At 28.3% G+C, this 24,371-nt stretch overlaps 3 protein-coding genes across 8 annotated transcripts; 1 reads left to right on the top strand and 2 right to left on the bottom strand.

Moving 5' to 3' along the window:
* Positions 1-36: 36 nt before the first annotated feature.
* Positions 37-13,955, bottom strand: LOC122716968. 2 transcript variants are annotated; one of them, XM_043940575.1, is made up of 9 exons: positions 13,875-13,955; positions 4,365-4,430; positions 4,081-4,213; positions 3,610-3,740; positions 3,014-3,123; positions 2,331-2,476; positions 1,904-2,102; positions 1,246-1,362; positions 37-1,082 (listed from the first exon to the last, which is right to left on the bottom strand). In XM_043940575.1, the coding sequence occupies exons 2-9, from the start codon at positions 4,422-4,424 to the stop codon at positions 965-967; spliced, it is 1,014 nt and encodes a 337-aa protein (XP_043796510.1). In that variant the 5' UTR covers positions 4,425-4,430; positions 13,875-13,955; the 3' UTR covers positions 37-964. The 2 variants fall into 2 exon arrangements, with proteins under 2 accessions (XP_043796510.1, XP_043796511.1); XM_043940576.1 differs by lacking the exon at positions 13,875-13,955 and adding an exon at positions 9,072-9,406.
* Positions 10,927-17,092, top strand: LOC122716967 (4-aminobutyrate aminotransferase, mitochondrial). Its single transcript, XM_043940574.1, has 10 exons — positions 10,927-11,344; positions 13,454-13,581; positions 13,929-14,096; positions 14,287-14,373; positions 15,404-15,599; positions 15,690-15,862; positions 16,002-16,142; positions 16,250-16,407; positions 16,492-16,760; positions 16,833-17,092. The coding sequence occupies exons 1-10, from the start codon at positions 11,278-11,280 to the stop codon at positions 16,949-16,951; spliced, it is 1,506 nt and encodes a 501-aa protein (XP_043796509.1). The 5' UTR covers positions 10,927-11,277; the 3' UTR covers positions 16,952-17,092.
* Positions 17,093-17,116: 24 nt separating this feature from the next.
* LOC122716966 (VPS35 endosomal protein-sorting factor-like) lies at positions 17,117-22,831 on the bottom strand. 5 transcript variants are annotated; one of them, XR_006347124.1, is made up of 19 exons: positions 22,778-22,831; positions 22,611-22,698; positions 22,204-22,416; positions 21,955-22,114; positions 21,672-21,880; positions 21,463-21,593; positions 20,666-20,842; positions 20,238-20,582; positions 20,062-20,162; positions 19,792-19,973; positions 19,577-19,720; positions 19,345-19,508; positions 18,762-18,924; positions 18,483-18,675; positions 18,260-18,399; positions 17,999-18,160; positions 17,640-17,906; positions 17,268-17,547; positions 17,117-17,179 (listed from the first exon to the last, which is right to left on the bottom strand). XR_006347124.1 is itself a non-coding variant. In XM_043940570.1 (18 exons), exons 1-18 carry the CDS (start codon positions 22,792-22,794, stop codon positions 17,461-17,463), a joined length of 2,943 nt encoding a protein of 980 aa, XP_043796505.1. In that variant the 5' UTR covers positions 22,795-22,831; the 3' UTR covers positions 17,151-17,460. The 5 variants fall into 5 exon arrangements, 4 of the variants coding, with proteins under 4 accessions (XP_043796505.1, XP_043796506.1, XP_043796507.1 ...); XM_043940570.1 differs by having other exon boundaries at positions 17,151-17,547; XM_043940571.1 differs by having other exon boundaries at positions 17,151-17,547; positions 21,672-21,868.
* Between the last annotated feature and the right edge of the window lie 1,540 nt (positions 22,832-24,371).

The raw sequence follows: 24,371 nt of genomic DNA, 5'->3' as shown, positions 1-24,371 counted from the left end.
CTTTATTTTTCTAAAATATTATACTGTACATAAAAACGTGTAATTTAATAACCGTATTATGTAGTAGTATTATACCATATTTAAAATTGATGCATTTCAAAAAAAATTGGGAATCGTGTATTGGCGCTTAATATATCAACACGTATAATCGCGACGCATATATATCTGTAACGGTATTTCGGAATCGACGTTATAAAATACCATAGACCAGCTATTGTCTATTGTGCTTTCGGATAAATCGACCGTCTGCTATTGGAAAATCGTTGGAATTTAGAACGATTCCACGATACGGTATGTATGTTAGCAATTTAATACCATTCTATATTTTATACCATCGCGTTCCAAACAGATATACCTATCTATCTAAAATTCATACGTTCAATTTTCGAATTCGTTTTCGCTCCATTTTCCACTTTCAACTTATCGATTTGTTCTTACATACGTATATCTTATTTATTCTAAAGCTATACGGTATAGATGGAGAAAATTTAATAAAGTTAAGAATAAAATTACTTCAATAATTTATTGTTCGAAACATCGAATAAAAATAACCGCGAATAATCGCGTAGCGTTAGAAAGAGCCGAACTTATACGAACATTTTTAACTAGTTATATTTTTAACGGGTTAATGCCGAACTTTATCCAACTATACAAAAGTTGTTCGATGGAACGATCTCGGTCGCGTGTTTATCGAAAAAACTGAAAAAGTTATTGACAAGGAATATATCGAACGTACGTATATATTATTTTCGATAATAATTCGACAAATTCACGCATTGAATAACGAAAATGTTGAATAACGCTTGTTTCATTTTTATTCTCGCTTACGCTGATTGTCGTCGAAAAAGGGAAATCTTGTTATCCATTGTACGTGAATGCACGATAAATTGCTCGCAATCGATAGATACGATGATTCGAAATGGAATCATCACGCGATGACGCGTGCATAATTATTGAAATTTGTTCAATAACAACGGCAACGTTGAGACGGGCAATTGGGTGGATAAACCAGGCACTTATCCATGCAATAAACACTCGCACCGTCCTTTCCACCGATATCTCCGATCGCGTCGCACACTTCCCTGTTGGAAACACAAATATTTCTTATTTCTCGTTGGAAATGATCTTTCTCGCTTATTTAATATCATTAGAACGATTAAAAATACGCGATAATTTTTTTCAATAAATACACATATATATATATATAGATTATTAAATAACGATTAATATTGGTATAGTACTCACGGGCATTGACATATAGTTGGTGGACAATTTGGTGGATAGCGAAGACAATTGGTTTGACACCAATCGTTCATTCCTGGAATACGCCGATAAAGAGGGGTAGGTACACACACTTGAGATCTGAAACGAAGAATATCAGATTTACTTTTAACGCGCGCAACGATGAAAGAAAAGAAACGTTGTGAAAACTTGACGTAAGTCGTCGCTTGTTTTAAAAAGTCTGTATTATAAATAACGAATATAAACGCGCTCGGAAATTGTAATATTATAACGGAATAATATACGTCAAGTAGAATACTTTTCGTTCGAGTTTTTGCATTAACGTGTATTTAATCTGGAAAATTCTCGAAGCGCTGAAAAAGCGTTGTACTCTATATCATTCGTTTATTCTCTCTTGTAACGATACTCGACTCTTATCTTATGGTAAATTTTCTGAAAATTAGTGAAATTTTTCTACATTCGATATTCGATACTTTTCGATACGATATCGAGACTTGATTTTCTCGGAAGTTTTTTATTACGTTATATAACGTTATATAACATATAAGTAATATTAGAAAAAAAGAAACATTCTTTCTTTTCTCTTTTTTTTTTATCTTTTATCCTGGTTATACTTTAACTGATCGTCGATAAACTGATATAATAGATGATCGATGCTTACCTGACGACAAGTGGGAATATATTATTGGGAGAACGATAATCTTTGTAATAGAGCAAAAAGGGATTGTCTTGTTGTACGAAGAGGGGAGGTACTCCAGCTGTGCTAGTGATGATGCTCACGTCGGCGCAATTTCTAAACGTCTCTGGTCTTCCACATCCATTGGCTTCGGTTCCATTTTCACAAGTACCCCACATGTTACCTGATGATAAATCGTATATATTATAATAAATAACATCGAAAAGATTATTCGAAAAGATATGTACGCCTGAACGTAGAATGCGTAAAGTAAAGTAAAATCGCGTTTGAATGTTTGCCAATTACGACGAGCTATTTCTCTTATTATATTTTGCGTTTCCATGATGGAAATGTATATGTGTAGAGAACATATACGACCAAAGTTAACGTAAGCGATTGTAAAAATACGAACCAGTGTAATAATTCCATTGAATGACACATTGAGTACAGGTGACGTAGGCAGGTAAAGTTACCTTGTATCGAAATATAGCTTTTCTTTCGCTATCTTCGGGTATCTCGAATCGAACATCCCGGGTTCCGGATATATACAATGGATACCTCGAGAAACAAAAATTCAGTAATTTCATAATATATGTACACGTTCTCGTCTACTTAATTATATTTGTATTAATTATTTACCTTTTTTGATAAATAATTTTTAATAATTCGATGAAACGTCGAGTATTCTAATGATATAGCGAATAAACAGATATTATCGAACGAACGTACAAAATAGATAGTAAAATATATGAAATTTATAACAGATATATCGCGTTGGAAAATCCATATCGATTTCGTCGAAATGATTAATAATTAAAGCATCGATCGATTTGATTAACGCGAGGAGAAGAAAAATAAAAAGAAATGAATCCAAGTATTTATCTTGGAGTCATTTATTTTAGAGGAGATTCGAAATTTGACAAAATTTGAAAAATCTATTTTATATTATCATTTATTTATTTATATTCGTTTCTCGTAACGAATATTTTTAAAATTATTTTAGTTGCGGAATCCGATCGGAAAAGCAAAAAGAAATTATTGTATTTGCCTAGATAGATTCGAATAATCGACATTTCTCGTGAAAAAAAAGATTACCTGTCGAAGCATTCTTGAGTCGCCACGTTTCTTGGATTGTTATTCGGACAAAGATACATTTCGAATCTGCCTAAATGATTCGCCGTAAGCTCAATCTCGACGTCGATATCCTGTAAATTCGTACGATATCGATGCACGTAAAAGAGAAAGAAAAATTGGGGGGAAAATAAATTGGAGAAATGGATTATTTTTCGTAATTGTTCGCCTACTATGGGGGAAAAAAGTCTAATATATATCGAAAAAGGATTAATTTCAACGCTCGAAAGTGCAGGGAACTCTAAGAAATTATCGATCATGGATAATCGAATCGAATTCTCGAACGATATCACGAAGAAGATAAAAGTAAATATTATTCGTGATTATGTGACGTACATTTATACGTTAACGAGATTCAAAATCACATTTATTCGATGTAATTGATAAAACTTGAATCGATACGATTTCGATTATATTATTCATTTCTTCAATTGTCTATGTATCGAAAATTCGAATGGAAAAATTTTATTCCACATTTTCGATTTATCTTCAATTGAATATTTGTCACAACACGAATTTATTTAATTACGATTAGGTGGTGAAACGAGAAGTGAAATTACCTGTCCAACCGTGTAATGTCTAACAATTGTGCCTTTCGCATATTCGCCACCCGCTTCGTGCGGTCTCGGCTCTTTCAAGTGATATGCGTCACCGCAAACGCCACACTGACCCTTATTTTGCACCCATTGAACTAAACGACAACAACAACAACAACAACAACAATAATAATAATATAATAATACAATAAAAAGTGAAATTTGAAAACAGCTTGGAATATTTATGTTACCCATTGAACTAAACGATAACAACAACAATAATAAATAATACAATAATACAATAAAAAAAGTGAAATTTGAAAACAGCTGGGAATATTTTTGTTACGAAATTGATCGATACTTATGCATTTTCGTGCACGTCTGTGCAATTTTGAAATTCGACGAATTAAGTTTTTCTCAAACTTAATCATATTGCACGATTCGAGTCGATTTTACAAATCGTCGATTCGCAGTGATTACTGTGAAATAACGGACCTGCGTATCCGCCGCAGAATAGTTCATTGTCGTTATAATTTACAGGATTCGGATATCCAAAGCGCCACATGCTGTTTCTTGCTGGCGGATCCATGAGTCGGCCATGCCCATTTACGTATACGTGATCGGGATCCTTTAAAATTATTTAATGCGTTATTCGTGGAAATAATGGATGGATCTGGTAGAGCGTCGAAAGAGTAGATATAAAAAAAGGAGTAGATATAAAAAAAAAAAAAAAAAAAATTGTACGATTCTTTTTCAACGAATCGCTTTTTTATACTTACCCGAAGAAGGAGGTAGAATATTAACAAAAATATATCGCAACATCGATATCTCGTAATCATGACCACCTAAAATAAGATTTACCGTTTAAAACGTTGGTAAATTGTAAAACTTTGAAATATACGTATATATATATATATATATATATATATATATATATATATATATATTACAGAGAAAGATTTATTTTCTTTCTATATGATTTAAATGATATTATTTATTAGTTGTAATTACTCGATAGTTGTAATTAACGATCTCACGATTAACGACATTAATATTAAATAGTGTGTAACGACGACGATAGTAATACGAAAGTAGTTAATCATTTAATACAATTAATTGAAACATTATGGTAATAGATGGTAATATTAATGAAATAATATTATGAATGAATCGAAGCCTGAACGTATATATCTGAAGATATATTTATCGAGGTAGGAAGAGTACAATGAACTGCGATTCGACGCGAAAGATTTCGATTCGCGGTGAGATCGAAACAATGATATCATAAATACGTAGATATGTAGATATTTTGGCCGCCTTTTCGCGATATATATATATATATATATATATATATGTATATATATCTAAATTTTGCTTCATCGAATCGGATATTTAATTAAAATTTATATTATCGTACACGGTTGTTTAACGTCTCTATCGCGACACAATACAGGACTAATTTCGTACAACTTGGGTATACGGTATACGGTATAGGGTATCTATAAATTGTTAATACTTTATAAAAGAAACAAGATTTACTCCTTGTATAGGAGTTCCGTTCACTGTCGTGTACATAAAGATGGTTAAATCGAAACATGGAATGGAATTAGCATAAATTTAGGCTGACATTAACCCGATCCAATCCGATCTTTGCACGTGAGTCGAGCCGTATCGACGATTAACATCGTCGAATTATAAAACTCGACTAAGTAATGTACACACGCATCTAAAATTCGAGTTCGAGACATCCTAGAACGGTACGGAGAATCAAACGTGATGAATGCCGAATAGACAAATTATTTTTGTTTCGAGTGTAATTCGATCGTTTTGCGATGAGATATCGTATATGACGATATGCGCATATGTAACGATTTAAAACGCGATACGCGTAACACGAGATGAAATAACAATTTGAAAATTATTATTGGATGTTTCGTTGTAACGCGTTACTAACTGCTCGTGTTTTCGTTCCAATTTTCTAAACGGATTCGGATATAATCTAAAATTTTGTTTTTCTTCGTTTCTTGTTTCGATTTCGCGTTTGAAAGAAAAACGTATCGCCGTGTCGCGATCGATATCCTCGCGTCAAATTATCCTTTGATAATTATTTTATTCTTATCGTTGCTGACTTATTTATCAAGAGAATTCAATCGCTCGAAATAAATCTTCGTTGTTGTCACCTTTCTCCGAAACGATCAAGGTTAACCGGATCTTTTTCGCTCGTTTTTAACCAACTTATAGCTATCATGGACATTTGTCATTGTCGTTGAGTGGTAATTTAATATCCACTAGTGGTTTGCATTTCGGTTGTATTTTTTTTTTCTTTTCTTTTTATCTATATATATAAAAGATAACGATTTAAATTATTCCGATAAATGATAAATTTATCATTAAAAGGTTAAAAAAAAATAAATACCATGGAGAAATAATTTTCCACATTGTGTTTAATATCAAAATCTTTTTTCCTCGATCTTACTTTTTTTAATAGCATCTCGTCCATCTCGATATAATCATATTAATTGCGGGAGAATATTAAAAAAATTTCTCTTAAATTACGATAAAATTATTGTATGTGTTTATTTCAACGAACAAAAAATCGATCAACTGTTTCAACATTATAAAGGATCGCAAAATAAAAGGAAAAATAAAAGGACGATGAAATGGAACAAAAAATGACAATCAAAATCGACATTCACACGAATACATATATACACATATACATACACATATATATAGATATAAATACGTAATTCCATTGGGTAATTTAAGCTTGATGGCGAGAAAGAAAAAAAAAGAACGTTCTCTCGTTTTATTCGTTTCTTCGTACGTATCGAATTCAAAAAGGAAGAACAAATAATCATCTTTCGTCCCGTCGAAAAATTTGACTTGATATTTCGTTCTAATTTATACGAAAATTATTTAAAAGAAAAAAAAAATTCTTCTTTTCAATCAAAGTTATCTTTGTATAATTTTTAGAAAATATGAAAATGATTTTTAGTTGTATTTTTGGTTTCGAAAGTAAATGTGAAAAGGAAACAAACGGAAAAGATAAAGCGATTATAAATCATATTTTTTGATTTTTTTTGATCGATCTATTTTACAATAGAAGATATAACAACAGATATTTCGTCGATGATCAGAAAGAAATACGAATAAGGAAATTTTGAAAAAGCTACTACTTCTATAAACATTTATCGAAGGTCTTTCATTCATCTTCATTATCATAATCGATGTTGATACCGTTATATCACGAGAGAATTTAAAACGGTGAATAATATATAACGAGATGTTATCCTGCGCTAATACGAGGAACGAAAGCAATTTAAGCATCGATGTCAAAAATCTAAATTTAAAATCTTGTTCAAAGAATAAAGATAACGTTATCTACCGCAACATTAACATATTTACACGTAAATCAAAATTGAAATGTAAATATATTAATTTCCATCGTAACTTTGATCTTATTCCAATATTACCTTCGATATATATAGGTATGCAATTATAATCGAAAAATTAAACAAATATTTATTACGAAAATTATGATATCGTTAAAACTGTTAACTGCGAAAATCTAAAGATGCGAACTTTATAAAAATCTATCGATACATCACCTCGTTACGAGAGGATAACTCTTCTCTATTCGAGTCGTATATATCTTACGTATATCTCGGTCCAATATCTCTCGTTACAATTACTTTCTTCTTCTTTTTTTCACGTTTTCGTTCTATAAACGATAACGCGTTTAGATCGTATACGAGCATATCGCTGCTTACCATGAATGTCAATGGTAAAATTCAAAATTCGCTGCAACAGAAACAAAATAATTCGACGAGAAACGAATTCGAAATAGCGAATACAGTACCGTACCTATTTTTGTACAAAATTTAGAATCGAATACGTTCTGTTTAAATAATAATATTAAGTAATGATCTCGTTTAACGTCATCTATCTACGTTTTTATTTTTTAGTTAACGGCGATCAACAGGTAGATTAAAAGAGATTAAAAAGAAATGCTTATATTTCAATCTTGGAAACATTTAACACGATTTTCATTTATACAACTTTATTTTCTCATTCTCTACATCGTATTTATTATAGATAGGTATTTTTATTTTATCGCGTTTATGGTATCGCGTTAAAACTCCATTACGCGGATAAATTTTTAAAACTTGCGAAAGATAGCTGGTATACGCGCGAAAATAATTTCTTCTGATAAAAAAATTGAAAATAACGGTCGGGGAGAATAAAATATCGAATAAAATCCCGAATCGGTACTCGTTACCTTCGTATTCGCGTAGTACGTTCATAAGAGAAATAACAAACGAAAAAAGACATTAAAGGTTTTTGAGAGGAGGGCATTGGCTTTTCGCATTGAAGACATAGCATTGAAGGTTGATGATGACTAAAATCCGAATATTGTGAATCACGTGAGATTATTTCCTATCGTTTTATATCATTATTGTCGTTATTTTTATTTCTTCCTCTTATTATTCTTCCTTTTTTTTTTGCATACTGTTATTAGTGTCTCGTTTTTGCAGAAATAGTACTAATACGTTTCGAGCGATCGATCATAAATAGTAGTTTATATAGGCAATTTGTTTCAATGATTTGTTCCATTTTCGATGTATATAATTGAACGCATGAAATTTTATAGAAGGATGATAAAATTATCGGCAATCGATCGTTGGCAATAAAATATAGATATAAAGGTGCCTGAAAAATATTCAAGATCGAAAGATCGTTTCTAGACGACTTTTGAATATTTATCGGACGTAACTCCGTTCGAAAAGGTGTTACGGATAACAATAGAGAACGAATAAAAGATACCGACGAACAATGTGCCAATCCTTTGGGAATTTGTAATTACTCGATCGATAATTCTTTCGTAAAAGTGCAAATACGGCTTTGAATAACCAAACGATCGAAATTCGTGCGTTACGAACCGTATTTCTTTTTTTTTAATATATATATATATATTTAAATCAATAATTTTTCGCAAGATTGGTCGTTTCGAAAATGGTATCGAGATAGAAAATAGGAAAAATGAGAGAAAGGAACGTCGACTCTTTCGGATCAAGGTTTTAACCAAGGTCAGGAGTATAAAATAGAAATCCGAAAAATGATTTCTACCATAGCTAAAACGTAGCTAAAACTATAGGTTTGAATCGAAACACGATCGATGATTTTTCGTATTATACGTCGTCAAAAGATATCATTAACACATTTATACGTATATATATATACATACGTATGTATATATGTATGTCGTCGAAAGCTCGTAATTTTTGTATTTCCCGCGTTACACCACAGTTTCACGTGGACAAATTGCTGAGCGAGATCAAAGATTTGGAGTTGGCGAAATAATATTTAAATCCTACGACGAAGGATCGTTTTAAAAGATATTTAAAAAAAAAAAAAAAAATTAGGCGACTAGATGATAAAATAATCAGTACCGTGCAATCAGTACCGCAAGACAGGATACTTACCGGTGAGCGCGTGAGCGGAGTTTCAATGCGTTGGTCGACGACTTACGATCGATGTAGGTGAAAACTGTCTAGGTCACTCGTTTACCAAATTAAGGGAGATTTTTTTTTTTTTAGGGAGAATGTGACACGGTTCGATGACACTTTTCGATATCGTTGACGGAGTATGGATGAGATAAAAAAAAAGGAAAAATTGGGAACGTATGGATTCGAGGATGAAATGAAGAAAATGGGATCGATTCGTTTGACGGTACCCGTGTTTCAATTTGAAATCGAAGGAAGCGTATGGACGACTGCGCAGTGGTCGCGATGTCGTGCAGCCGAACGAACTGACTCGAATGCGTTGGCGCGAACGAATAATGTTCGTGCGACGCACCGGGCTCTCCGCACCCGAAAAACTTGAAACTACTACCATCACTCGCCTAGTATCCAGAGAGCAAAGGATAAATCAACGAGAGGCGTCCTTTCTTACCTATCGAAATTGGGATCAAAATAATTGGAGGCAAATTAATCGATCCATTTATTTTCTATCACGTGTTTCCATCATTCTTTCAAATCATTTAACATCATCCAATTACACGAGGAATTTTCTATTTCGTTCGAACAATTTGGAAACATGGGACGGATGTGGAATTCGATCTTCGCGGCTGAGAATATTTCGATTCGATCTCGTTTTAACGTTGCGATCTTATGTTCCAATATAAATACGTATACGTGAACTACGTAAATAAGATTACGTGGAACGAATAAAATAATAAACAAAAACGGATGAGATGTTCAACTTTTGTTTCGTTGATGAAAAAATGAAATGACCAATGATAAGTTAATAATACGTGGTGGTAAGTTATGCGGTAAAGAGGTCACGAACGATGCAAATATTGGTACAAGATTTTTGTGTATGACAGATGAAATTAACCGCATTCAAATTATCCTTTTCTCTCTCTCTCTCTCTCTCTCTCTCTCTCTCTCTCTCTCTCTTTCTCTCCCTCGTAATAAGCCAGTTTCGTAAGTAACGTATAACATACATTAAAAAAAGCACAGAAATTTTACTTTCACTTTCGTTATTCGGTTAGTCGTTATTCGCAACAATCGATAGCCCCATTTTTATTCGTGGCACGAAACTCCATGGTATTTTAAAATCACGCAGACATAAACATGTAAAGGGAAAGCCAGTTTCTAGGATTTAAATATCTATCTAGATATTATTTTTGATTGTTTTTGATTATAGTAGACACACATACACACATATATATATCTAAAAAATATTTTATCTTTAATACAAACTATAATAATATCCATATACTTTCGTAAAGATCTATCTTCGTCCCATTCTACTTTCATTTTTCACGTAGTATGATTTAGTACATATTACGAGATGATTATCTATTATGATTCATCCGATTATTTTTCAAAAATATTTTCCAAAATTTTTGAAAAAATTTCTTTATTAAAATTCAGTTCAAAGTATTCTTCCGTTATCTCTTTTCTTCGTACTTTTTCGTATGATTATAAAAAAATCCAAGTATCGATATCGATAGTAAAGTTAAAGTTGGATAAAGAAATATTGCGATTCACAAATTATATAAACTCGTATTAAACGAAATCATCTTATCTCTGAACGAGATACGTATATACGCGTATTCCGATTCTCGCAAATCGTAAATCATAGACTATCTACAATAATCTACAACGACGCGACGCGCTCGCGCGTAAATCGCGCCATTAGATTTAAATATTCGTGAATGTTCGTGCACGTTCGTGTTTGGCCGAAAATGTTCCGTGGGGTTGTTGCAAGTACGAAGGATATTTATCGGTAGTTAAACGTATTCACACACGGATGAGAAGTCAGTCGAGTTCGTATCCGTACGTATGCTTCGTTATATTTTTCGATTAATCGAGTTTCTTCGAACTCGTAAAAAATTTGCGAATCGAACGAAACGGTCGGTCGTTACACCGCGCGACGTTTGGTTAAAAATTCGCGGTTAAAACTGGAACTGATTCGTGAATGTTCGTATAGACTCGGAAACGATCAAATATTTCCTGCGCAAGGATCACCCACTACTGTGTTATATCGATGACCAGTGCGAATCCATTCCTTCGCGAGGACGTTTTACGTCGCACGAATCGCACGATCGGCAAAATTCGATTGTCGATTCCTCGTGAAAATCAGTCAATTACTCTAGGCTAGTGTTACGAACGAACGTAGAAGATGCTCGCCAACAAGTGTCAAACTGCGCTTTGTGCTCGAACGTTTTCACGTTGGCAATTGTTCCAAGGTATTTTTTTCATCTATCTCGTTATATCTTTCGCTCGTTTTTTCGCTTTCGATGTGTTCCATGTTTCATGTTCCGTCAAAGAATCAAATTGAAACGAGATGTACGAGATGTACGAGATGAGAGGTTATTTGGTTAGCAGCGTGTCAACGAGTAAATCAGTCCGCGCACGATACACCCAAAGAATCGATAACTCGCTTTTTTGTCTCTCCTAAAAAATTCCCAATTTTGTTTTCTTTTCGTTTCGCGATATTATACGAATCCTAAGTACGCATAAGCGCAAAAAATCTTATCGCCTGACCAACATTTCGGCTAATTATGCCGATAAACATATATTATTATTAACTATCATTCGACTTACGCGTAGTAATATTTCGATAAAATATACTGACATATAAACGTATCCGTACCGTTCAAAAATATTTTTGAAGAAATATTTTTTATGAGTGAATATATCTATACGTATATTTCGAATTATCACTTTAAACGATTTATTTTTTTATCCATTATTATATACGAAACAACTTAATTGAAAAAAAACTTAAATTTTGAAAAAATTCGATCATACAATGATTAAATATAAAATTAATACGTTTATAATATACGATACGCGTATATTATACGTACATATATATATATTTAAAGATATTAATGAAAAAATGATTTATACGATTTTATTACCGTAAAGTATGAATCGTTGTATATCGTTCGTATGAAAATTTAATTTTCTAGTCGAAATATGGCCGAATTTTGATATATGTATATTTGGTGCATTTTGATATTATTTATTCGTTATTCATATTTTATAACAAAGAATCCCTTTAAATCTTTAAAATTCAATTACTTCATTCTTATCTAAAACAATATTTATAATCTGTTTATCGTCATCCATTTTATCGCTTATCTTATCAAAATTGAAAATATCATACAATTGAACCAATTATTCGTCTTTACGTATATACATATACGTTTTTGTGTCATCAACCTTGTATACTTGGAGAAATTAATTCCATGCATTTCATATACATATTTATGTAAATAAATTTATTTATACATTATAATTGAAAATTATAATTTAATGAAAAACATCGTACGATTTTGTTCGATATCAACATCATATTATCATACTCTACGTGTAAAAGAAAATTAATCGGCAAAATACATAAATTTCTATAATGTTGTATGATTATTTTTTACAAGTCCATATAATATTTATACATATGTGATAATTAAATATTTCTTCCTTGCGCGAGATATTCGTCGGAATCACCTATTAGATTTATATTCGATGGGAAAATAATAATGAATTTTATTCGGAACACAAATTTATCGTTATCTGTTACTGATGATTAAGGTCGCAAAAGACACGAATTAATGTTACTAACTACTGGTAAAAACAATCCAACTATATATATTATGTATAATCGTAACTAGTATCGTTCAAAAGAGATAGCAATCTTTTCGAAATAAATTTTTACGATAGATGAGAGAAATTAATTGATCGAAGATGATCGTCGTTAAAATACATATCTATCTATATTACGATCAGGATAGAAAATAAACATGAAATGAAACATTCCAAAATATATATATCGTTGATGAAGTATAACTTATCTAAAAGTAGTACGTCGATACGACAACCAATTACTCGCAAATGACATCAATGAAACTAAACACCCGATCTAATAAATTGAGAGTTGACGTGATTGAAGTGAACGTTATATACGCTACGCTACGTTACGAACCAAATACGATATTTTTTATATTTGATATAAAAAAAATAAATATAAAAGTAATAATAAATATAGAAATAGATATTTTTATCCGATATAAAATAATGTATTATTCGTCAAAATATTTTATTATTCGTTAAAATTTCACACGATTAAAAAGCTTGGGTATACACGCGTAAATGTAAATATTTACTTCTTACAAGTAATGAATGTACGAGAAAGAAAAGTTCGAAACGAAGATTCGTGATATTTATTAGTAAATAGAATAAAAAGATAGTTTGTTAATAAGTTATCACGTTCGTTTATATATTTATCGTGTATATTTGTAACTATCGTTCATTATTAAACTTAAAAACGTCTTTTTTGTGAATTCGTATAGGGCATGCGACTGTTTGGAAGAGATGTCTAACCGTAACTTTATCGGAAGAACCAAATATGCCAGTGATCGCGACAGAAATACCAGGACCTCGATCACGTAGTTTGTTTCAAGAACTTAACGCGATACAAGTACGTTCAAAATCAAATTTCATTTATAATTGTATCAGAAATATGTATGTATTTAGAAATATATATATATATATCTTTTTCTCCCACGATCCTTTATAATTTGAGAAGAAACAGTTGGCAAGAGAATAATTTACAAGTTATAAATATTTAAATATCCGTAATACGATTTGCTTTTATAAAATAACGATTTGCTTTTATAAAAAAGATTATAAATATATCGATATATCGTTAATTACATCGTCTTTAGAAATTACAAAATTATTATGTTCGATTAATAAAATGAATTGTGTTACTTGTAACGTTGAGAGATGAAATGGATTAAAATCTGTTGAAATCTGTGATTGCAGCAAGCCTCTTCCGTACAATTTTTCGCAGACTACGAAAAATCAGTAGGTAACTATTTAATGGACGTTGATGGGAATATTTTGCTCGACGTTTATATGCAAATTTCATCGATGCCTCTGGGTTACAATCATCCAGCTATGTTAAAAACTCTCGCTGATCCGGTTAATCAGGTATGCGAAATGTCTTTCAAATTTTCTACTTTTTATCTATTTTTTTTATAGAATATTTTATTTAATTATTACAAAATAAACATACTTATTATGTTCATAGAGTAAAATGTAAAATTTATTTGTTCGAATCTAGATATGTGAAATATAAAAACTTATATGTATTAAAAATATCTTTATTTTTAAATTACAGAAAATTATAGCAAATAGGCCTGCATTAGGTATCTTCCCTGGAAAAGAGTGGCCAGATAAACTGAAAAAAATTTTGTTGCATAAAGAGGTACGTCTTATACACGATATTTAATTATTATATATGCTTTTAAAATATTAAATTTAGAAACATCTTCGATACGTATTTATTAATCATTGATTTTCCGACTTTTCAATTATCCAAATACAATTTTCTCTTTGATAATTTCAAAAATAAAAGAATTGATTTAGAAGAAATATCATTCATATAATGTCATGTATAACGAAATCATTGCTCCGAAGATGAATTCTATGTAATGAAAAATATCCTATTTCATCTCATTTTTTAATTATATCAAATTTTAACAATTATTCGAAACAATTATTTCGAAAATTTGGAAATAATTGAACTATTTGCAAACAAAACTTAATATCTGGCGTTGAACCTTGTATTTTAATATTGTAAATATTTCCTCTCGGTATCTCACGTATAAATGTATGTGTACGTATGAATCATTAAAGTATCAGATATGTGATAAAAAACTCTTTGCATATAAACGTATTTTACTTTAATTCTTTATAGAAAACGAAATGCTTGCAATTTAATTATATAATTTTGAAACTAATTATTTTATTCGAATGATATTTGTTATTTAATCTTATAGGATTTATTTACGAACGAAAGATCAAGATCATTTTACGTTTTATATCATGTTTAATATATGATAACGTTTGAAACAATCACCGTATGAAATGTTTGTTACAGCAATGTATTTCAACCTTATTTATCTTCTTATTGAAATATCATAACATATATATTCAATTTAGAAAGAGAATTGACCTTCGCGTGGAATTTTCGCTATCGCTATCTCCTACTGCAACAAATTAATTTTTACGACGTTTCAGAGTCAAAAGGGACAACCGAACGAAACATTACTATTTCGAGTGAGACCAAACAACAATATCGAGTGCTGTTTATCTACCATTTCTTCGTTAAAGAAATTTGTTACTTTCACACACGATGTACTCTGATGATTCATATTAGGAGAAAATATTTGGAATTAGAATATAACGTAACACTTTGCGTGTATATTTTTATTTATTTACTATGTAATGTACAGATTGCTCCACCAGGATTGTCTCATGTTACAACTATGATGTGTGGTTCTTGTTCGAATGAAAACGCGTTTAAAACTATATTTATTTGGTACGCTGAAAAACAAAGGAAGGGTAATTCGTTCACGAAGGAAGAAATAGAAACTTGTATGATGAATCAACTTCCCGGTACACCGCGATTTTCGATACTTTCGTTTAAAGGTATTTATATTAAATATAAATATAAAAAAAAATATTACAAAATTTACACGATATTTAAATGAATCGAAAGAATAATAATATCGACGATAGGCGCATTTCATGGCCGAACATTGGGATCCCTTTCGACGACGCATAGTAAATACATTCACAAGATAGATATCCCAGCTTTTGATTGGCCTACAGCATCGTTTCCCGTATACAAATATCCGTTGAATGAAAATATTAGAGAAAATCAGCAAGAAGATAAACGATGTTTAGCCCATGTATGTAATTATATCTTATTTATTAAATTCGATAATTCGATCTTTATTATTATTATATAACCGATATACTAATTTTCATTAGTACGTTTTCATATTTTAATTAGTTTCATATAGTTATATTTTTCGCAATGTCCTTTAGGTAGAGGAATTATTTGAAAAATATAAAACCGAGAAGAAAATTCCAGTTGCTGGTGTGATAGTTGAACCGATTCAAGCAGAAGGGGGTGATAATCATGCATCTCCTGAATTTTTTCAAGAATTACAACGTATAACGAAGAAAGTAACGATTCGAATTAATATTATACGTATTATCTTTTACAAATTTTAAAATATCTATAATGTAACGTTATGTAGGTAACGTTTCTAATTGTTAATTAATATTTTCAGCATGGTGCAGCATTGTTAATCGATGAAGTACAAACAGGTGGCGGGCCAACAGGAAAAATGTGGTGTCACGAACATTTTAATCTAGAATTTCCTCCAGATTTGGTAACTTTTAGTAAAAAGATGCAATTGGGTGGTTATTATCACATCGAATCTTTAAAGTATAAAATTTCTTTCTTATTATTAATCGTTTGAAAAACAATTTTCTATCTTCGCTAAATATATGTAATCGATGTAATTTACAGGCCTAAACAATCGTTCCGTGTTTTTAACACTTGGATGGGAGATCCAAGTAAAATAATATTACTTGAAGCGGTATTAGAGACGATAAGAAAGGAAAATCTTTTACATAGGGTTACAGTTGTTGGAGATTATATACTAAAAAAATTGATGAATTTGCAAAATGAATTTTCTACTATGATTAATTCCGTACGCGGACGTGGAACGTTCATTGCGTTTAATTGCGCTTCACCTGAATTACGAGATGTGATAATTAAGAAACTTTTAAGCAAAGGTAATAATTTGTATCAATCGTAATCGATATTTAATTTAGATAAATATAACGCTAAAGTAATACGTTGAACAGGTATTCAAACCGGTGGCTGTGGAACCGCAGCGATAAGATTAAGACCTGCCTTGACGTTTACGGAAAAACATGCCGATATATTTCTGGATCGTCTTCGATCTATTTTAAAAGGACAATAATTTTAAAGAAATAATGCTATATCGAGTTATATGCCGAGATGCATTCCACGTGTCTTCCAAAATTGTCTTCCAAAATCGTAAAGAGATTAGATAATTTTAATATACTTATACATACGTCAGAGAATGTTTATGAATATATTTACATCGTTATTATTATATTACTTTTTTATAATAATTTTAACATTTTATATAATATATGTAATAATTAATATATATTTTATTGTTTATCTAAAAAAATTTGATATTATTATAATAAGTATTATTCTTTATAATATAATTTTGATATAATATAATTTTTCATCAAATTTATATTTACGTTATATTTCAACATGCAACCAGAATGTTGCTATGGCTAAAGAATATTTAATATATAACCAATCAGTATGTCTTCCGAAAAATTATTAAAAAGCTATTTAATCTATCGTTGTTTTTTCCCATTTCCATCGACTTAACGTATAATTCTAGTCTTTCATTGATCCTTTTATTTGTTACATTTAATCTATATTTATTTATTTTAACATTTTTCTTAAAATGTCACCAAAATGTTCATACTCTTTGTCATGACTTTTTTGTACTATATAAGCTACCATTTTCATCTAAAAGCAAAAAAAAAAATGTTATTCATTAAAAATATCACTTAAAAGTTATATCATCTGAAAAAGTTTATATCATCTATGTCTAAGTGTACCTTCATTTTCGAATCTATAGAACCATGTCGTACGGACAAATTCCATAAATTTACAGCCATATGCGCTAATTGTGGGTCACGCAAATCTGCTCTGATAATAAAGCAATTAAAAAGCTCCAATGCAAGAGTTGCTTGTTTCTCAAGTTGATCGGTAGAACCAAGATATTTTAAATGAGATAAAATTTCTTCTACGATTTTAGAACTTATTTTGTTCACTTCGCTTATAAATTTTTGATCAGATCCATATAATTTATCGTTAGAATCGACCTAAAAATATATAATAAAAATTAAAATATTATATTTATCAAGTTTTTTCAATATTTCATTCATACTTATTTTATTATTTTAAAAATAATAACCTTTTCAACGTGATATGGATAATTTTCTTGAACAATTGTTGACAATAAGTCAAGTACGCGTAAATATAAATATGTTTTCATTGACGTATTTTCTTCGAAACATCGTTGAACAGCATTAAGTAAACCTCGCATGAGATATAAAACACCATGTTCTGGACTATCCTACAAATTTTTCTAATTTTTGTAATATTTTCTACATCATAAAAAATAATAAAAAGGAAAAGTAAAATTTGTGCAATGTTATATCATACAAATACGTACTGGTACAACAAGTAACGTGGATAAAAAATTTGATAAATATGAAAGTAAATAAGGTTGTGAACTTTTTTGTCTTCCATCTATGTCTATTGTTTTCGGCATTTCCGGAACTAAGCTTAACGCAGCTTTGAAACATGCATCAGCTAATAAAATAACTTTGAGTTAATTGTATATATATACATATATATATGAAGAGAATATAATATACTGAATTTTAATTAATTACCTTGACCTAAACATTGATTTAAGAGTGCAACTTGGCCTGAAAGTAAATATAATTGAAGCCGCGTATAAACCAAAGTTAATGATGGAATGGTAATAAAACAAAATGCGGCACAAGCACGTACAAATGCCGAAGTTCTTCTTGTGTGATGTCCACGAACGATCTTTCGAGTATCAACTGATAATCTATTTACACACTATGTTTTAACAAACACGTTAATTATACAATTTTTTTAAATATAATTTACATTTCATATTAAATGCGGCAACAAAAATTAATTACCTGTACCAGTTGTATATGAACAGTATCGAGATTAGGAAAAGCTGCTCTAGCTTCGGCATAAAAATTAAGCTGTTTTTCAAAATCACGTCCATAATCAACACGTTGAACAATACCACATATAAGTTGACCAATTTGCCGTTTTTCATCTTCAACAGTTAGAGCACTGCAATTATCTCATCGTGAAACCACTAGTATAGTCGATACATATACATATGATATACATATTACAATAGTTCCCGGATGTGATAAGAATTTTATTAAATCAATTACAAGACTTGTTAAATCCAAAAATATGTCTTTGATATGTTATCGATTGCAAGATTTGAACATCATTCATTATTTTTGTGTTTTATTCATTAGTGTAATATAATTATTCACGAAATTTGATTAACTAATAGTAATAATAGTAATATTAATAGCGATAATAAATCTCTAAAATCTATTTTATCGTTTATTTATCAAGAACGATTGAATATGTATATAATGCAAGAATACTTTTTATTTATGAAAAAAGTATAAAAATAATTTATAAAAAGTATTGAGGAAAAAAAATATATAAAAAATTTATGTATAAGAAAATTACCTAACAGAATCGTGCATTATTCTTGCAATGAACATAAGAGCATTTATAATAATAGGATCGGTAATTGGAGTGGTTTGTGTACTTATACCTTCTATGATAGTCTTACATACTTCAACCTTTATACTTTCTTTATGAAATAAATCTATTAGAGGTAAAAAATTATCCTGAAAAATGTTTATGTATATCATTTGAAATAAATCGAAAGAAAAGATAACAGATAAGAAATAGTTACCATAGCAAGTAACGATTCAAAATCTTGTGTATGAGATACTACTTTTTCAATGATATTTTGTAATTGTGGATAATGGTGTTCAAAACTTTTATTCGGATTAAGTCGATCAATTATTTTTCCAAAAAATAGATTTAACTCATTTACCTATAACATTAAAATTGTAAACAAATTAATAAAAATAAATATTTTTTCATTTTCAAATAAATTAAACTTACAGAAAAATGAATAGCAGTGAATTGAATCCAAATTTCAATGCAATGCATAAATTTATTAGGATTTGTTAAATCTGTTATATATTTCCATATTATATTGAGAATTGATTGGCAGTCTTCTTTTGGTGGTGATTCTAATATAAGACTTTCACCTAAACTTCGATATAAAAGATATTGCGGGAAACCTAAAAATAAAAATAATAATAATATAAATATAAAATTTACAAATTTTAAATAATAATTTAATCATTTATTTCATCACCATTATATTACCATCATCTTCAATTGCAGTTATTAAATTTACAAAATCTATTGCACGTCCCGCAACATATGAAGATTTAAATGCTGTTAAAATACTATTCAATAATAATGAACTAAAAAAAATATTTTAATCTTACAAATCATCTATAATAATATGGATACATAAAGAAGAATTAAATACGAATTACCTATTTGCTTGATTTTTACATCGAGAAAGTACATCTTCTAAAAAATTTTCAGAAGTTGTAGCTACTAATACTTGTAAAATCCAATCTAATGCTGGCGAATAAAGATTTAAATAAGAATATAAAGTCATATTTTGTTCGATTAATTCATTCTTTATAAATTGGCCAAACAATTGTTGATATGTAAAGAGAAAATCATAAAAGTTTTCTCTTACAAATTCAAAATCAGATGTTTTATTTAAAGCTAATCCCACCCGACATAAATAACATCTTGCATATACAGCTATGAGAGGATTTCCAATACCTCTTATCATCCGCGTTATTCGCAATAGAGCTGTATTGAATTCACTAAAGGCAAAAAAAAATTCTAATTGATACTAAATATTATGAAATAGTATGTATAATTAGATATAAAATACTTATATTCTTACCTTGTTGTTAAAAAACTATACGATTTTATTATTGCCATTTCTACATAAAGACGTGGAACTAATTCTCTTATTGACGCTATTTTATAAAACCAATTTCTGCAAGTCTCTTTCGCATTTTCAGGTACCATATCGGGTGTAAAATTATCAGGTAAACTCGTGGGCACTTTACTTCCTGGCCTAAAAAATACAAAATAAACATATTAATAATATTAATAATATTTAATATTTTTTTATAATTATATCGTTTTATTAAAGTAATTAAATATTTGTAATATAATTCCATATATATAATTCTGTACAATTCTCTTAATTTATATTGATAAAACATATATTATATTATTATAAAATAATATAATAATTATAAAATATTATATTGTATATAAATTATTATAAATATAAATATAATAAATATAAATTATAATATAATATAAATTATTATAAATATGTTTTTAAAATTTAAGGTAAGTAACATGACATTATATTTTCTTTATATAATTTATGATACAATTATGATTAATATTCATATTTATGTCTATAATAATAAGATTCAATTATAGAAAACAATATAAAGTATTTAAATAATACTATTTAAAATAAATTTTTCAACTATATATATTTTATAATTTAATTTTATAAATGTTTATTAATACAAAGATATATATTTCCTATTTGAAAAAAATATGATAATACAACAGATTTTTTATATCAAAATAAATTTTTATACATAAGATCTTTTTTTTTTAATTACATCGTTAAATAAAATATTTTAAATAATATTAAAATAATCCAATACTAACTTGTAATATTCAGCTTTAATCTTTAATCTTTCATAAACCAATTTTCCAAAAATATCTAAAATATCTGTGATAAGAACAAACTTGCCAGGATAAAAAGCCATAACAGATGTATCTACTAATAATTTGGCACACTGAAATGATTTGATTAATTAATTTATCTTTTTTCTCTTAAATATAGATAAGAACAATAAATGAATGAAAATGAAGACCTGAATTGCTATTTTAAGTGCTTTAACTCTTTGGTCTGAATGCCAAGCTTGTACAAGTTCATTATTTAGTTGTTCAACTCTTGCAGTATATTGTTGTTGAGATAAATCTAACATTTGTCTAAGAGATCCTTCTTCAAAATCATCTAATTGTTCTAATCTTGTTCGTACTTTGTCAACAACTCCACCACTTGGTTGAACTTTAACAATAACTATAATAAATTTATTTATAAATTGTATTCTATTCTTTATCTATTTCTTTAATATTTATTAAATAAAAAAATACCTTTTTCACCACCTGGTAAAAAACTGGTAGCTATTGATAACTTCTCTGATGTTGTGTACTTGTTTAATATTGTAGTACGTCTTGCTGACCATGGTTCTACCAATTCTTCTGCAGTATCCACAGATTTTTTACCAGTGGTTATTATACAAGAATAATCCCACTGCATTATATTTTAAAATATAAATGATACATAATATTTAATATTATAAATCATTTTATGATTTTATGATTAAAAGAAAATTTAAGAACCTCGTCTGCAGCCATTTTAGATAATGGGTCTAATTCTTCTCTAGCAAATTGTGAAAGAGGATCGGATCCATCAAAGGAACAATGACTCAATAATGGATCAGTTAAAGAATTTTTAGGAATAGGTGTATGAGTTGGTGTTGGTGTAGTAGTTGAAGAACCAGTACTTGTACTTCGTAACACATTACGTTTTGTCCCACTACGACCATCAATTAACTAAAAAAACATAATTTAAATTTTATATTTGCATATATATAATTATGCATATATATTGCATAAATAAAATAATTATATTAACAATTATATAAATAAATATATTATATATTACTAACATTATATAAAAAAGTAAATTTAAAAAAAAAAATTTTGAAATAAAATTTGTATTTTCATTTATTGAATTATATATTTACCATAATTGTAACAGGTTTTAAAGGATGTTCCGTTACTTCTTCTAAAGATATAAATCGTATTGTTTTATAATTCATGGGTTTTGCAATCCTACAAGAAATATACAAAATATTTAATATTTTCAATATTTCTATTAATTACAGATACATTAAAATCATTGTATGCATACCAATTTATTTCTGTCATTTTTTTAAACGCATCAAAATATTTTTTTTACAATTCAATTATAAAGAACAATATATATATATGTATGTATGTATAATTTGTATATTATCACGTATAAATAAAATTTATTGTTTCATATTTAAATTTGTCATTTAATATATGAATTATAAAACATGAAGATAATTCCTGTTAAAATTTTTTAATTCAATATTAAAGGAACATATTAATGTACATAAAAATTATAGATATTCTATAGTAATAGTGTTTCTAAAGATGAAATCTTGACAGATAATCACTAACAGATAATCACTAATAATTAGGCATATTTTTCATTTCAAAGGAATAGAGATCTCTATTCCTTGGCCAAAAGTGTACGAACGTACACCTGTAAAAACACTTTTAAGAATTGAAAATTGAAGATTACTATATTTGTTTAATAACCAATATAATACGTATATATAATATAGAGATGTCGCTTTTATCAATTAAAAAAAAGAATTCCTTTTGGCGGTAAAAATTATTATTTTATTATTTCAATTTTGTAAAAATTGTAAGCATACATATATTTATGTATAATTTTAATTGTACTATTAATACTTAGTAAATTAGTAGATGTACAAATATATTAATAAAAATATCAATTTTCAGTAATAATACAATTAATATATATAGTTTGATTGCGTCATTTCAATTTAATTTGAACAGTTCCGAAGATGTTTTTTCTTTTCTTTTTTAATAATTATAAATTTCTTCTTATAAATTTTAATATTTATTTTTTAATTTTTTTTTAAATTTCATTTAAATTTATAATATTATGTAATATCACGTCTTATTGTTAATATTTTGAATAAATAAAATAAAAATGTTATTAAAAAAATAATAAATTAATAAAAAAATAATATTTTTATAAAAATAAAAATAATAATAAATTAATATTTTATTTTTTATATATTTTATTCTCATTCATTATCATATTTTTTCCAACTTTATGGAAATACTTTATATGTTATACGTATATTTTATTATCTTTATTATTATTATATATATTATATTATTATATTTATATATATCGTGAAAATAAATTTATTTTCACGATAAATGTAATATAAAATAATGAATATTTTTGAATGTCTTGAATTCAAATATTAAAATAAATTTTAATATTATTATTTCACTTTATTATTAAAAGAATAATAATAATAAAATAAATAATAATAAAATAATAATAATAAAGCTGGATAATTTTTAAGTATCGGTTTATCTTGTCTCGTGATTATTAATTTCTACATCAAATAACTTAAAAATAGAAGGTTAGATAAAAAAATTGATAAAAACAAGAAATATTTGCTTTTTGATAAAAAAATGGGGATTTCCATTTAAGAAATTCTAAATTGATGACTTAATATAATGATTTTGATATAAAATAAACACGTAATAATTAATTATACTATTTTAAACACTACAACTTTTGTTTAAAAAATATATTTTTCGATAAAGCTATATATATATGATATATATATAAATTTCCAAGATACTTCATTATTTAAGTTAAATTATAGTTATCAAATTAAATACATAATATATATAATAATATATAG

This window comes from Apis laboriosa, unplaced genomic scaffold (assembly GCF_014066325.1).
Source record: "Apis laboriosa isolate Shangri-la unplaced genomic scaffold, ASM1406632v1 scaffold4_cov146, whole genome shotgun sequence".
Taxonomy (NCBI): domain Eukaryota; kingdom Metazoa; phylum Arthropoda; class Insecta; order Hymenoptera; family Apidae; genus Apis; species Apis laboriosa.
Note: the sequence above shows the minus strand (reverse complement) of the source record. Positions and strands in the feature narration are given on the sequence as shown.